At 38.7% G+C, this 17,473-nt stretch overlaps 1 protein-coding gene across 2 annotated transcripts in view; it reads right to left on the bottom strand.

Moving 5' to 3' along the window:
- Nucleotides 1-17,473, bottom strand: part of rpap3 (RNA polymerase II associated protein 3) — a 47,499-nt gene continuing 30,026 nt past the window's right edge. For both annotated transcript variants that reach the window (XM_048607638.1, XM_048607637.1), the window contains 5 exons: nt 13,192-13,415; nt 10,490-10,691; nt 4,544-4,641; nt 1,668-1,768; nt 1-231 (listed from right to left, as the gene is read on the bottom strand). In XM_048607638.1, coding sequence (XP_048463595.1) covers nt 146-231; nt 1,668-1,768; nt 4,544-4,641; nt 10,490-10,691; nt 13,192-13,415 — 711 coding nt within the window. In that variant the 3' untranslated portion in view covers nt 1-145. The remainder of the gene's footprint in view (nt 232-1,667; nt 1,769-4,543; nt 4,642-10,489; nt 10,692-13,191; nt 13,416-17,473) is intronic.

Here is a 17,473-nt window from a genome sequence, read left to right as displayed (position 1 = left end):
AAACTGCTCAAGAGAAATATTGTACATACATGGTACAACCTTACATGAAAATAATTATCTTTGAGGGAAATACTATACAAGAGGGGTTTAGGTCAAATACAATTTTTCCCCTTTACTATATTTATGTGCAGGCCAGAAGGATTTTTCAAACACTGTATCTGCTCTTCAATGTTTTAAGTGATTCTTCTTCAACACCAGATTTCTGTAGATGATCAAATAAGTCCTTTACAACTGGAAAAGGGAATCAGACATAGAAGGAAAACATTAATCTTTTATATTAATAATCATTAAGCAGTGACAAAGCTTAAGCATTTCAGCAGTTCCAGAAGGTATCAAATATATTATTGCTTATGATCTAGTGCAATTGATAAAATTATGTGAATACAATTAAATTCTTAAATTATGTAAAACAATGCGCTTATACAAACCTTCCAAATGCAGATAAGTGCCCTAGACCACTTAAAAATAGCTCTCGGGTTATTGGCACCACTGACAAGACCAATATTTACTACCCATTCCTGTTTGCCTTGCAGGATGACCATTACTGGAAGATATTCACGACCAATTCAGTTTTACTCAATCAGGTGTATTTTGCCACAGTCTCTCAGTTTCACACTCATTACCGATGATGTCAGTCTTTCATTGCAGACATTTTGAAATGGAATGCAAATTTTAAGGCTGCAGCAATGTGCTTTGATTATGTTCTTTCAACAAGTTCAGCAATAAAGCCCCTGCACTTTTGTACTATTTACAAAGGGCCAAAAACGTACCAGATACTGAGACAAAAATAAGAGATAGTCGAAGTTTGGCCCTATTGCACAAATGCTGCTACAGAATTTCTACAATGCTTTTGTCTATCAACCAATGGGTTAATGCTGAATGGGAAAAAAAAATGTCCTCAAATGATGTACTACATAAAGGCAAAACTCAGCAAATAATCATGGCATAATACAAGACCACGTTGACTAAAATCTTAAGCCTTATTCCCGTGAATTCCCAGTTCTGCGATTAAAATTATTTCTATTGTACAGAAAACAAATGAGTGAAGTTAGGGGTAAAAGTTAAGTGTATCAATCTCAGATCAGTTATGTAGAGCACAAACTATACTGCAGGCTGTAGCTTGCTGCTACGTTTCCTCTGTCACAATTAAAGAGTTTTGCATGTGGGTACTAATCCTCCACCAGCATCTACTTTTTATTTAGGGACTGCGCAGGTGAGGGCACCTGCTTCTTTGCAACATTCGCAAGTGTTCAAGGAGCCCAATAGTCCCATTTCTTCTTTAAGGTCAATGTGGCACTGTGTTGCAGCTATGGATTACATTGCTCGATTGCATTGCATACTACAGTTATAATCCAGAGGGTGCCATTTTCAGTTCAAGTGGTCTAAATAAAAAAAATCTGCTACTTAGTGGACAAAACCAAAGTAATTGGCTTGCTCTAAACAGTCTTCTCATGTTTTCTAAGCATGTGGAGTTGATTTCTGCTCTCTCACATCCAAAGCCTCTTCTGTAATAATGCACTTGAGAGTGATAAAGGCCAGGTGGCTGTGGGAAAAGCCTAAGAATCATGTGAGCAAATTATCAAAAGGAGACACCAGGATTAATCCAGTCATCATAAAAGAATATAAGTGGATTATAGTAAGGACTGTAGCTGCTAAATGTAGCTTACCTTGTCTTTCTGATTCCGACATAAACATTACCGCCATATCAAACCTTTTCACGTTTGCTAAGTTCCTTAGAACATCTAGAATTAGGGATGGTTCCTCAAACCTGTGGAATTCAATGGAAGAGGAACAAGGTTTTCTTGATTTGATTCATCGTTGTGATTAGTTTAAACTTCAGGAGCATAAAGTAACACTTCATTATTGAAGTAATATTCAGTGAATGTAAAAGATATTTCATGATTACATTAGAATGGTATTACAAATCCAAGTGGAGTATTAAATTTGACAGTTAAAAATTTATTCAGTACATCACACTTTCTGGATATTGGCGCATCTCACTTCATTAATATGCAGCATTGAATATAAACCTTATTTTCCCTTGCTGAAGAAAGACAGTCCTCAAGGCCAACTACAGTATTTTGCAGGGCACAGGCTAATATACTGGTTTTACAGCTGCAATATATTTCTTGAATTTAAAACTGTAAGTTGTTCTTCCAAATTTTATGAAACGCCTAAGGATAGTTATCTGGATCATGTGGGAGTTAACGATATAAAGATTCTATTAAAACATGCACAAAACCTGTGTCTAGCAGTGAAAGAACTGTATATCAGCATGCAAAGTGTGTGGTATTTATACATAATTTAGAATACATGTTGCAAAGAATTCCACACTTCACATTTCATAAGAACTCTCTGTTGATAAAATCAAAGAGTTAGTGAGCGAGTAGGGCTGGAGGAGGGGATGGTAGGAAATACTATAGAGTGAAGGCACTTGGATCTGATTGTTTTGATGGGGGTGAGTTCAGTTTGCATTGTGTCTTGCACTCATCAGGATAATTCACAAGAGATACCTCTGTTAAGGGATAAACTTTTTATACTGAATGAGAAGAATGTGTTGATTGGTTGGCAAGTGGACTCTTGTATTGTACCAGAATTTGTGTTATATGCTTTCAGTTAATTAACAGAATTTGTGCAAAATAAAGTTGAGCTTGAACACAATTTCTGTGGAACAAAATATTTCAGGAACAACTGCGATATCAATTTTGGCAAATGCTTTCCACTACATTTTCATACTTCACAACAATTGTTTTTGTGATTTCTCTGGAATGAAATTGTCAATCTAATGCTGCATCACAGCATGTGAACTTGTGCTCTTTTCAGGATGGACAAATAAAATGTAACTTTATACAATTCCAATGTAATTTAAAAAGTAAAAACATAACAATACTAGAATAAAGCAACAATAATTACCAGGAAAAGATAATTCTTAAATCCATAATTTAAATAAAGGCAGGAGGGATAAAACTGAGAATTACACACCAGTTTGCCCAACATCAATAAAGAGAAAACAAACATGAGCAAGGAAGTCACATCACAGCTGCATAAGCCTTTGATGAGACCACAAACGGTTCTGTGCGCACATTTTTGGTGCCCTTACCCAAAAGATATAGATCTTCTGATGGCCAGTTAGTTATTATTCCAGTGTAGATAGCAGCTGTGCATCTCCCCCTCCGAACTCCCCCCACCCAAATCATAGCACCCTCCAGAAGAATTGCCTGGAAAACTGAATTTTCCACTGAACAATTCCACACTGCCTGGCCCCTTTGAAAATTTCCATTCAAATCAGCAACTGAATGGTTTTGATTAATAGAGTAAAATAGTTACTCAGAAAACTAACAACTATTAAATACATGGTCTAACTATTCAACTGATTTCTCACCGACCTTCCGCAGTCCCTACCAGGAGCCTACACTCCCAGACTGGATACGCCAACCACCATCCCCAACCAGACACCCCCACCTTCCCAACCCAACTCCCTCTCATCACCCAACCAGTTATCCCCCACCGACCCTAAACGTTGTATCCTTGTTGCTGGCCCTCTATCCCCTACCTACATGGTTTTGGCTATAATAAGTGCAAATTGGACATTTTCCCCATTTACTTTGCTGATAACATTTTCACTGTCAAACTGCTGACTTGCAATTAGCCAGAATAAAGCAAGAGTGATTTGATCAAAAGCATCAAATTAACAGCCAACTGACATTGCATCTGATTAAGTTAAAAGAATTCCAGTAGCTGCAATGTGTACACAGGAACCACCCAAGGATTTATCATGATATTCAAGAAAGCAGCTACTAACTCAGAGCAACTTGTTAAAAGAATTCCTGGAAGTCTTCCCTTTGATTCAGCTGCTGCATTTAGCAAGTAGTTATTAACTGTAAACAAAGCCTCATATTAAATCATACATCTCTTCAACTATAGAAGTGCTCTAGACATCATCTTCTAGAGTGACACAACATCTTTTGGTAGCAGGGTGCAAGAAGTCAGACCCAAATTACAATACTGTGTTATAATAATATACTGCTACATAAACAGAGAAATATGACAAAATTTCATGTTTTGGCAATGAAATCTAAATTATGATAAACATAGGTCTCAAAGAACTAATTCCCATTAGTGTAGGCTAAATGCAATGATTTATAATGCTTTGCAACAGGAAAAATTTGGCTGCGCACACTCAGGAAACCATAAAAAAGAACTGCAACAGGTTGCATTCATACAGTGATTGTAACATAGAAGGTTGCCCCAAGAGATGTTTAAACTAAGTATAACAGACCAAAACCTAAATCTCAAACCCATAAAGGAGATACCAGGGTGGTTAATAGTTTGGTCAAAGACCAGGAGTTTCTTTAAGAAAGGAGGCAACAACATTACATTAAGTGGAAAAGCAGTATTCTGATGCATTATACAATATCTGCACATTTCCTAACAATCCAAGTGCGTTTATCAAGCTACATGGTTTCCTTGTTACCACCATTCACAATATAATGATGACAGCAAACTAGGCTGACTGGTAAACTGCAAACTTAAAATTGCTTACCTGATGTACGAATCATGAAAGATTCTTAAAATGTGATTTAGAATGTCAGGTTCCAAAGACTTCTGAAACAGTTGTGTATACAAAGAGGGCTCAATTTGCTATTTGCAGGAGCAATAAAAGCAAGACAAAAAAGTAATTAGAATATTGCCCTGGACTGGAACTAAATTTTTACCTTAGCTCTAAAACCATGTCTTCTGTTAAACCATTTGAAACAAAAGTTCAGATCATGCTCACAGAAAGAAACGTTTAACAATTGGCACTATAAAGTAAACAGCTGACAACTTGAACATTCATCAAGTTTTCACATGAGCAGATCAGTCCCAGAGTGGTTCAAGATCTAAGCTGTAGTCCTTTGGTTGAAGGTGAAAGTTATTTATCTCTCTGCTCTGAATCAAAGGGCAGACTTTCAGCTGCTTACGTTCCATAATACCCCTGTAACTGGACAACATTCACGACTCAGGCTTACATACAAATTCTGTTGTAGGTACAGAGAGGTCTGAAATGCCATGTAGAAAAACCCTTTACACAAGGGTATATCCAGTTGGATATAGTGCTAATAAGCAATTATTGTCCATGGAAAAAAATGCTGCACTGAGTAAATAGGTCAGAAAGAGGAACACATTGAAGGAGCAAAAAAATATCCTAATGATCATTTAGGAAACAGATTCTTCATATTGGAACACAATGTTGAATTCCTTCAATCTGTCCAACCGATGCAAAAGTTCTTGTTCATAACAGAAGTTATAGTGTTGATTTGCAAATTGTCATTTACATTCAGGATTTGGATGAGCATATAGAAGGCATAGTTAATAAGTTTGCAGACATCAAAATTGGTGGCATAGTAGACAGTGAAGATTACCATTGATCAAATGGTTCAATGGGCTGAAAAATGGCAAATGGAGTTCAATCTGGATAAGTGTAAGGTATTGCATTTTGGTACAACAAACAAGGGTAGGGCTTATATTATTAACGGTAGGCCCTTGGGTAGTGTTGTAGAACAGAGGGACCTAGGGATGTAGGTACATAATTCTTTGAAGTTTGCATCACATACAGAGAAGGTGGTTTTAAAAAGGCGTTTGGCATGCTTGCCTTCATTGCTCATTCGTTTGAGTATAGGAGTTGGGACATCATGTTGAGGCTGTACAGGACATTGGTGAGGCCTCTTCCAGAATACTGTGTCCATTCTGGTCGCCCAGTTGTAGGAAGATTATTAAAAGCTGGAGAGGGTCCAGAAGAGATACACAAGGATGTTGCCAGGTATGGAAAGTTTGAGTTATAAAAAAAACGCTGGATAGGGTGGCAGAGTGGCTCAGTAGTTAGCACTGCTGCCTCAGGTTCGATTCCATCCTTGGGCAACTGTCAAGGTGGATTTTGCACATTCTTCCTGCATCTGCATGGATTTCCTCTGGGTTCCTCCCACAGTCCAAAGATGTGCAGGTTAGGTGGATTTGCCATGCTAAGTTACTCATAGTATTCAGGGATGTGTAGGTTAGTTGGGTTAGCCATGGGAAATACAGGGCCACAGGGACACGGGTTTGGGTGGGATGCTCTTCACAGGGTTGCGGTGTGACACATTGGGCTGAATGACCTGTTTCCACACTAGGGATTCTAAGCAGAGATTCTAAGGCTGGGACTTCTTTTTGACAGGAGCATAGGCGGTTGAGCCCTCATAGAAGTTTATAAAATAATGAAGAACATAGACAGAGTCAATGGCAGTTGTCTTTTCCTTAGGATGGGGGATTTCAAGATTAGGGGGTACATTTTTAAGGTGAGAGGAGAAAAATTTAAACAAGACATGAGAAACAAATGTTTTACACAGAGGGTGGTTCATGTGTGGAATGAACTTTCTGAGGAAGTGGTGGATGTGGATATAATTACAATGTTTAAAAGACATTTGGATAAATACATGAATAAGAAAGGTTTGGAGGAATATGGGCCAGGAGCAGGCATGTGGGCCTAGTTTACCTTGGGATTATGTTTGGCATGGACTGGCTGGACCAGAGGATATGTTTCCGTGCTGTACGACTATGGTTCTATGACTATATTAACTGATTTTTAAAAAATCAACTATAATAATTAAGTACACAATTATCAAATAATTTAAGTCATCCTTAACATCTAAACAAAATATTTGGCAGAAGAAGAAATACAAAAGATGGAATTGGATGGTGGGGCAGAAGGAAGGTTAAGGAACAGTTTAAAAAAAATGAAAGTTGTCAAGTGACTTTTCAAGTGACTTCAGGGAGGGAAGTGGTGAATGACAACATGGCCATGTTGAAGGAAAGAGATACAGACAACTGAGTTATTGCAAATACAGTGGCAGCCTCTGATTGCAAAGCACGAGACCTGCAAGCCTCCTTGTCAGAGGAGCACAGAATATGTACGGGGCCATAAAGCAGTAAGAATTTGATGGGATCTGCTAGGGCAGGTCAACGGAGGCATCTGACGGTGAGAACAAACATTTCATAAGTCTGGGCCATGGGGAGCTACTGAAACTCTTTTTGAAAACAATCTTTGTGTGGCTATGAACACACACATACTCAACGTATTTTGGTTTCTCAAAGTAACTTGCTTCCCAGAAGTCCTTCTTTGAGCTTTCAAGCTCTGAACAGGACTACAGATTTGCTGTTCTCATCAACTTGTATTGGTGCTGGCTCATCATATTACCCCAATAATTGTCATATTGATCCAAAAACAACAATTCTCCAATATTGAAATGAATTGATATCAAGGATTTATGAGCACATGCATATTATTCAGGTCAGTGTTCATTTTGCTACAAGTGGCAGTTTCACCTGGCAGCCTGATATTTTAGCACAAGTCACATACTGCCTGACAGGCACATCACGAAGCAACCTTTTTAAATCTATATATTTTTGCTCTTTTTTATATTCACTCATGGAATATGGGCATTGCTAGTTGGCTAGCATTTACTACCCAACCCTAGATGCCCCTTCAGAAGGTGGTGGTTAGCTGCCTTCTTAAACTGTTGCAGCTCATGTGCTGTAGATTGACCCACAAAGCTCTGAGGGAGGGAATTCTAGGATTTTGACCTAGCATCAGTGAAGGAAGGGTGATATATTTCCAAGTCAGAACGATGAGTGGCTTGGAGGGGAACTTGCAGGTGGTGGTGTTCCTATGTATCTACTGTTCTTGTGCTTCTAGACAGAAGTAGTTGTGGGTTTGGAAGATGCTGTCTAATGAGCTTTAGTGAATTTCTGCACTGCATCCTGTAGATAAGCAAACACTGCTGCTGCTGGGTGTTGGTGGTGGAGGGATTGAATGCTTCTGAATGTAGTGCCAATCAAGTGGGCTACTTTGTCCAGGATGGAGTCAAGGTTCTTGAGTTTGGAGGAGCCGTACCATCCAGGCAAGTAGGGAGTATTCCATCCCCCTCCGGACTTGTGCCTTGTAGATGATAGACAGGTTTTGGTGAGTCAGGAGGTGAGTTACTCCCAACTAGAGAGTATTCCTGGCCTCTGACTGAGGAACACTGCAGAGGTATCTAGAGTCAAGATAACTGATCTCCAAACAACCACAACCATCTTATATGGTAGGTATGACTCCAAACAATGGAGAGTTAGCCCCCTGATGCCCATTGATTCAAATTTTGCTACAGCTCCTTGATGGCCCACTTGCTCAAAAAAAGCCTTGATCTCAAGGGCTGTCACTCTCACCTCACTCTGGAATTCAGCTCTTTTGCCCATATTTGAACCAAGGCTGTAATGAGGTCAGGAGCTGAGTGGCCAAGGTAGAACCTAAACTAAGCATCACTGAGCAGATTATCGCTGAGCATGTGCTACTTGATAGCACTGTTGATAACACCTTCTATCACTTAACTGATGACTGAGAGTAGACTGATAGGATGGTGACTGGCCAAGTTGGATTTATCCTACTTTGTGCGTACAGGACATATCTGGGCAATTTTCCACATTGTCGGGCAGATGCCAGTATTGTAACTGTACTGCAGAGCTTGGTGGAGGGAGCAGCAAATTCTGCAGCACAGGTCTTCCATACTTCCAACATTGCTGGAATGTTGTCAGGGACCACAGCCTTTGTATTACCCAGTGCTTCCAACCATTTCTTGATATCATGTGGAATGAAGCAAATTGGCTGAAGACCGGTCTGTGATGCTGGGGATCACTGGAGGAGGCAGAGATGGATCATCCACTTGGTACTTCTGGCTGAAGATGACAAATGTTTCAGCCTTATCTTTTGCACTGTTCTGGCTCCCCTTTTATTGAGTATGGGGATATTTGTGGAGCCTCCTCCTCCAGTGTGTTGTTTAGTTGTGCACCAGCATTCGTGACTGGATGTGACAGAACTACAGAGCTTAGATCTGATCCGTTGGTTGTGTGGTCATGTAACTCTGTCTGTCACTTGCTGCTTATGCTGTTTGGCATGCACTTTGTTGACAAACTTGTCCACTCTATCCAGGCCTCTCACTATTCTGAATGTTTCAACAAGACTCACCAAGCCCCCATCCTTCTAAACTTCATTGAGTACAGACCCAGAGTCCTCAACCATGATCAAAATGCTCACAGTATTCCAAAAACAGCATGCAAGCTGTTTGGTAATTTCACCAGGCTGACACCACATTTTCAGGTGCGCCTGATGCAGCTCCTGGCATGCCCTCCTGCACTGTCCATTGAACCAGAGTTGATCCCCTGACTTGGTAGCAACGGTTGCATGGGGGATATGCCAGCCCTAACAAACCTGTTAACAAACTTGAAATCTGTTAGAATTCTCTGAGGAGGTAACAAGAAAGTTAGGCAAAGGAGAGCCAGTAGACCTGAACTATTTGGATTTCCAGAATGAGGTTGCAGATTATGTTCGAGTACAATTCTGCCGTTGTTGATAGCCTAAAGCGGCTCATGGAAGTCCAGTCTTGAGTTGCTAGATCTGTTTGAAGTCTGCCCCATTTACACAGTGATAGTGCCATACAACACAATACAATGGAGGGTATTCTTATACTGAAGGTGGGATTTCATCTCTACAAGGACTTTGCGGTGGTCACTCTTACTGATACTGTCAGGGACAGAAACATCTGCAGCTGGCAGATGGTTAAGACTGAGGTCAAATATGCTTTACCCTCTTGTTGGTCCTCTGACCACCTGTCACAGACCCAGTCTAGCAGCTATGTCCTTTAGATTTAGTGGAATTTAAATATTAACATCCAGTCCTACAGTAAGACATATGCTCATATATATGTGAACACATAGTGATTTTTAAAAATCACTCAATGATGAAACAGTCGACCAATATATTACTCAGGTCATGAACTGAAGTTTTATACATAAAATGTAACAAGTTTGACAAGTGGGAGAATCAGAAATTTCAGTAAAATAGCAGACATTGCAGTTCTACTCTCGATGGTAACCGCAAAGACACGAGGGAGGTGCTGCCCTGAATTTATTGGAAGGAGAGCCTATTAGGGAAGATGATGGAACAGCAACGGCAGGAGTTTCTGGGGGTAATTTGGAAGGCACAGCAAAAATTCATCCTCAGGAAGAGGAAATATACTAAGGGGAGGACAAGGCGACCATGGACGACAAAGGAAGTCAATCTTAACTCTACACTACAGCTACTTAGTTCCATTTTCCTACATCACATTATGTTCTTAAGTATATATCTAATTCCCTTTTAAATTTCATGACAAATTAGGCCAATAGCCACATCTGATAACACATACTAAAGTTCACTGAGCTAAAAAAGATCCCCTTTGAGTACTAATCCTAAATTTATGTGCAATTGTAAATGCAGTTGTTTACTGTTCACTTTCACAAATCTCTTTGCAAATTCTATTAAATGTCCTTAATCTCTTCCAAAACAAATACTTTAAAAAAAAAAACAAATATAGACATTTCTTGAAATGATTACTGCTGAATGATTTTCAAGTTAAAATGGATATACAAAACACAGTCAAATAAACTCTTCCATATTTACCTTTATATATTTATATAACATCTCTGGGTAGTTTTTCAGTTTGCGGAGGTCTGCTTCAAGTTGAAAGGCGTTGGCAGGAGCTTGAGGGACAATCACAGAATGAGAAAAAAGAGGCACTTCAACTTTCTTCATTTCTGCTGATTTCTCTACAGTAGCAGCATTGGCTGTAATGGGTTGCTTGTCTGATACGACATGATGTCCACTGGAAAAGATACAGTTTTATTGAGCAAAGCTGTTTGAAAGTCAATACAATCCATTAATGTACTGCAGATGCTGGAGGTTTGAAATGAAAACATGCAATTGTGTTACTCTTAAGCAGTTGAATACCATTATGGGAAAACAGCTCACTTGATTGGAAATCAATTAATCACCTCAAACATTCAGTTACTTTATCACCATCCCAACATGGCAGTAGTGGACACCAGCCAACTCAAAAACACAGAAAAACAAGGACAACAGCACAAAACTCCAAGTCACGAAGTATCCCGACTTGGGAATAGATTGCTCGTCTTTCAGAGTTTTTGGTTCAAAATGCAAGAACTCCAACTGAACAGCATTTTGACGGTACTGTTACTGCACTGTTTCAGTGAGGAAGCTCACCGTTACCATACAGGACAATTACTGGCAATAAATGCTAACCATGCCAAGTACTAACATCTAATAAATACAATTAATATAAAATTGTAGTAAATCTACATTGTCATGAAGGACTTCAAGATCACCAATCGTGGTTGTAACTATGAAAATTTGATCAGACATCTTCAGTAAAGCAAAATGCCATAAACTTTGAAAGCATCTAGTAGAACAAGACACTTTTTGCCTAAAGCATGCATTGGATATTTTTATGTCATATGGTTCTTATATCTTTCCCCAAAAGAAATCTATGAAGAGACAGGTAGCAAGGAGACATTGTCGTGCTAATGTGTGCAAAGATAAATGGGCATGAGAAGTCTGACTACCTTTGTAGTCAGAAAGTTGAGCTTTCTTGTCTGGAACTAGGTTTGTGCATATTGCAATGGAAGGAACTGCCCAGGTGAGTTCAGGCCCTTTCAATGCTGTGGTAAAGCATGCAAGATTTATTCAGAAATGCAGGCAATTCTTTTTATTCATTATATACGCTTCACTAAAAGACCATTGCTGAGCATCCATTTTGAAAGAATAAAGGACTAATTAACGATTGCTAGAAGTGTGTGACAAATCAGACTGAATGGGTATCCCCTTTGCTACAATTCTCAAGTATAGTTGACTACGTATCCTAATAAAATATGGCATTTTTTTTAGAAAACTTTCATGATAATCATTTCCCATAGGAGACAATCCTCAAGTAGTTGGAAGATTCCTTAAATTTTAAATGTTACCAATGAGGCCTCTAAATACAATGATCAAAAGGTAGCTTCTGATCAAACAATGCAACGAAATGCTTAACATCTGTTTAAAATAGCATTTTAGATTCTGAAGCAAATACTTATAACAAAAATTTCAAAAAGGAAACTATTTCAGTAATATACCTGTTGAAATGAATTTAATTAGACAGCTGGGATAATCTGTGTAAATAACACCAACATGTGGTTTTTCTACGCAAGATTGAGACACTATTGACCCTTTCAATGAAAATCCAAAAATAATTCAATTTTAAGACAGTGAGGTCCTCCAGTAAATCCATCAACACAGGAAAGAAACATTGATAAATTATAATGAAAGGTCATTGATCTAAAATGCTAACTATTTTTCTCTTGCCACAGACACTGCTTCTAAATATCACCAGAATTTTCAGTTTTATTTCAGATTGCCAGAATCAACCATATTCTGCTTTTAATTCAGTAATAGACCTGTTCCACCATTTTCAAAAGAGGTTTTGTAATACCAGGGGTAGTATCCCTACCTCTAAGGTAGAAGCTTTGCATTCAAGTCCTACTCCAGGACTCTGACAAAAACAAGTGCGTTCATAATATGGCAAAATAAGTTGACAATCAACCTGCAAATCCTTCCAACATTGTGGCAAGTGGTAAAAACTAGAGAGATCCTGGTCAGCTAGGTGTTTGCAAGAACTCGGGCCTCTATATTACTATCCTTTACAAAATGCAAACAAAAGGCAGGCAAACATAATGTTTCTATTTGGTTTATGCTTTAGAGATTTTAAGAGATACTAATAACCAAACCATTCTGATTACACAATGCTGTATTAAAAAAAATAAATAAACAACAGTGAATTAAAAGCAACCTCTACTGAAAATTGTATGTACCCACAAGTTTTAAGACAATTAACGTGCAAAAATACACAATATTTACATTCATTGTCCCAGAATCCTTATCAGCATTTGCTTAAATCTGCATCTTACAGCATTGTACTAAAACATATCAATGCAAATTTGTGAATTTAATACATACTTTTAAATTAAATGTGTTACTTTAAAACAGAAAACCTAAGGAATTTGCACTAGAAGTTCTATCAATATCCCTCTATGGGAAAACTGTATTCCACACAAGGAACTTGTTCGATTTGTTTATTTTCCCTCTCAAGGGAAGCCATCTTTTCTTGAACACCGCTTATTTATGGCTCTTGACAAACATCAAGAATAGTCACTTCAATGATAAACTAGAGACAGAGGGAGATGATTACTTACTGAACTCAACCTCAGGAAGAGCTGAAGACTTTGAAAGTTATAAACGGCATCAGTTTTTTTTTGTAAATGCCAACATACCTCTCTTCAACTTTAAGTATTTTGGCATTGGGTGCTTCAACAGTTGGCACAGAACAGTCCTCAGGTGTGTTTTTCTCCTGAATTTTATTAGTTTCTTCGACTGCTGATACCATAGTTGGTGGTTTCGCTGCAACATCAAAAGGGAAACTGACTGCAGCTGCTTCCTTCTTAGTATTAATCACTGTATCTCCAACTTCTTCAATAGCAACTCTTATTAGGGGTTTCTTGAAAAGAACATACACAAAACATATTAAGACAAATTAAAAGAATTTAACCTGAACTTGCAATGAAAAGCATTTTCCCTGCAATAATAAGACAAAAGATTACTTCCTCTCTATTGATACAAGATATTCAGGTTTGCGGTGAAAATATCCGTTTGTCATCCTAATGGTAAAAGGCCTTTATTATTGGGGCTCTTGTGGTGCAGGGGAAGTGATCTGACTGCTGGGTTAGAAGGTCCAGGTTCAAATCCCACATGCTTCAGAGGCTATATAAATTGGTTGATTAAAAATTAATTAGAAGTCCATCAATTTGGAAAAACAAGCTTAATTAAATTTACCAACTCAATTATAAAGTAAAAACCGAAAGAACTGCAGATGCTGTGAATCAGGAACAAAAACAAAGTTGCTGGAAAAGCTCAGCAGATCTGGCAGCATCTGTGAAGGAAAAAACAGAGTTAACGTTTCGGGTCTGGTGGCCCTTCCTCAGAACCAGTGCATTTCTGGTTTAAAGTGGTAGTTCTACTGATATGCTGTTCACATCCTCTAAACATGGAAGACATGTTTTTAAAACACAAACTCTCTCTTTCAGGCATGTTCTATTTAGCATTTTAATTGAAAATATTAAATTGGTACTGTCTAAACAGTATGTACTTTAATTCACAAACACCAGCTTCTCACATCAACATCCTTCCTCAGTAATAATTTAATAATAATATTTGAAGGAAAAAGATTCTTTTTAACCACTGGTTGATGAGTGATTTTTACTGGTGAGTGTATAAATATCTATACTGAACAGATGCTGAGCAGCACAACAATTAGGGACAAGTGAAATGCAAATCATAACCGTATTATATGTTCAAATAGGTTTTCCAACAAGTTTACTGGAAGTCACACAGAAAATCACATGAATTAAAAAATAAGAAACAGGAGCTACTGTAGGTCATTTGTCCTTCAAGCCTGCTCATCATTCAACAAGACCATGAATGATCTTATACCTCAAACTCCATCTTCCCATTATCCCCATAGATCTCAGTTCACTCGATACCCAAAAATCGGACAACTTTGATCACGAATATATTTAATTGAGCATCCACTGAATTGGGGAATAGAGAATTCCCACATTTCACAACTTTATTCTGAAACGGTAACACTCTACCCTAGACTCCCCTATTAGGGAAACATTTACTCAACATCTACCCTGTTAAGCCAATTAAGTATCACAGGCACTATGATTTAGATCACCATTTAGTCTTCTAAAAATCCAGGCAGTTTAGGCCAAGTCTACTCAATCTGTCTTCATAGGAGATTTCCTCACCCTAAGAACGAGTCTCGTGAACCAGACTTGTCAAGAGAACACATCGCTGTCCTTCCTTTGGTAAGGAGACTAAAACTGCACACCACTCCAAATTTGACCATGCCAATGCACAACATAATTGGTGCAAGACTTACAAAGTGCAGTAATTACTGATTTGTGAGGAATTGTAAATTGTGCACAGCCCATGCAATGAAATAAATGTGACTATCTGGTTTGCACGATGGTACCGTGATAAATGTTAGCCAGAAAATCCAGGAGAACTCTCCTGCTTTTCAACAAGAACAAATTGCTGGAGAACTGCAGATGCTGGAAATCTGAAACAAAATTAAATTGTTGGAGAAACTCAGATCTGGCAGTGTGTGCGTGGAAGAAAAGCAGAGTCAGCCTTCATTCAGTGTTCTGATTAAGGATCACTGGACTCAAAATGTTGACACTGCTTTTTCTCTACAGACACTGCCACACCAGCTGAGTTTCTCCAGCAATTTAATTTTGTTTCAGATTTTCAGCTCTGCAGTTCTTTGTTTTATCTTTTTTTTTGAAACCTCCAATAATGTCAGTGTCTTTTACATCTTTTGAAATGCTAGGCTTGGCCTCATCTTAACATCATAACAAGTAAAAGGCATCTCTTTCTTCAGTACTGCATTCTTTAGAAAGAGACTGAAATTCTCAGCCTTCTGACTTAGTGTACAGACCACTGAGCCACTTATTCCCAGTTTTAACTTCATACTTAAGTAATAGATTCTTGAAGGATTTAATTATCACTGTAAAATTGATGGAGCAGAGAAACAACAATAAGGAGGACATATGCATCTTGGAACATTCAAGGAAAAAGATCAAGTCCTTTATTTCTTTCTTGCTATGATTTCACTGGAGACTTCTCCAACTCCCTCTTCTGATAAAAGTTACAAACTAAATAGCAAGATTCACCTAAATCATAATATCTATAATTCTTCATTTTTGACAATGAACAGTTACTGTACCATAGGACCAAGACAATCAAAAGATCTCTAAAAAGAATTAATCTGCATTTTTTTGCCGGTTTATACATACAAATTAGAAGGAGTAGACAATTCATTCCCTTGAGGCTGCTTCAACCATTTGACAAGATCGTGCTGATTCGATCGTGGCTTCACTCCTGATATTCGTTCTCTCTCCTGTCTTCATCCTATACCCTTGGACTCCCTTGTCAATTCGAAGATCTACTAAACACAGCCTTACAAATATTCAAAGACTCTGCTCTCTGGGCAAGAGAATTCTGCAAACCAATGATCTCAGTTTAAATGGAAGATCCCTTATTGTTGAACTTTGTCCTTCAGTTCAAGTTTCTCCCATACAGGGAGACAACCTCTCAGCATCCATCCTGTCAATTTGTCTCAGAATCTTACGTGTTTCACTAAGAACAACTCTCATTCTTCTAACCTTCATTGGATATTGAGATAACCCCTTCATTCCAGGTACCAGTCCAGAAACCCTCTCTGCACTGCTACTATAAGGAAATATAAATTGAGGAAGTTTGGACACGGTTGTAGTATAGGGACTATACCAGTTTTTTTTAACATCACAAAGGAACAATCACATGTTCACTCATTGGTAAATACAAGGCCATGTGACTTTTGGAGAAGCTGTATTTGATACCTTTGAGACACAAGCAGGCACCAGGTGCCTTCGGGTTGCAAAGCTGCCAAACAGCAGCTAGTTAAGTTGTAGTGTGTCGCGGAACTGAGAATAAGCTATTACACTCAGACCTTCAGAAAGTTTGTAAGCAAAGACAGCTCTCTCTTTATCTCTCAGAGTAGGAGCAAGTACTAGCAGTGACTGGCATTATCATCAAAGACAGAGGTGGCAGACCATTGTGAAAAAGAGAGAATCGAACCATGTCCTCTTGACAGCCAATGGCGTCACCATTACAAAATCCTCCAGCCATATAAATACTATGGCCATCAACAGCTGGTCAGAGGCTAGGAATTTTACAGCAAGAAACTGACCTACTGGCTCCCCAGTGCCTGTCCACCATTTATGAGGCGCAAATCAAGAGTGCGATGGATTAGTTGAGCGCAGCTCCAACAACATTCATAAAGCTACACTATCCAATGCAAAGCAACCCCATTCATCACCCTCAACATTGACTTCCTTGAACAAGGACACACAACAACAGCTGTGTGTTTCATCTTTAAGATGCACTACAGCAACTCACCCTGGCTCCTTTGACAACAAATTACAAACCCGCAGCTTTTACTATCTAGAAGGACAAGGGCAGCAGATGGATTGAAACACCATTACTTGCAAGTTCACCTCCAAGCTACAGCCTTTCCTAACAGAACCGTGGGTGCCTCTATACCTCGAGGCCTACAACAGTCAAGAAGGCAGTTCACCTTCAGCTTTTCAAGGCTAATTAAGATGTGCAACAAATGCTGGCCCAGTCAGGGACACACATATTCCATCAACAAATTAAAAAAACTCAACTATTCCTCTGGAAGGGTCTGGGTAGCAAGTATTACTTGGTCACATAATCAGTCAACAATGTAGCTGAGTCAAACATGACCTTATCCTTGCCAGCTGTCTGGTTACATTTTTCAACAAACAGCAGTATCGTAGATTGTAAACCCATGCCTAGAGAGATGCTCCCTACTCCTCAACAGTAATGTACTTCACAGTTGTAAGGTTCAATTTACCGGCTGCTGCTTGGCCTTCTATAAATGTCAATTGAATTTCTACCATCACACAGAGTAAAGCTTGAAAGCAAAAA

The sequence above is a fragment of the Rhincodon typus genome, chromosome 18 (assembly GCF_021869965.1).
Source record: "Rhincodon typus isolate 14 chromosome 18, sRhiTyp1.1, whole genome shotgun sequence".
Lineage (NCBI taxonomy): Eukaryota > Metazoa > Chordata > Chondrichthyes > Orectolobiformes > Rhincodontidae > Rhincodon > Rhincodon typus.
Note: the sequence above shows the minus strand (reverse complement) of the source record. Positions and strands in the feature narration are given on the sequence as shown.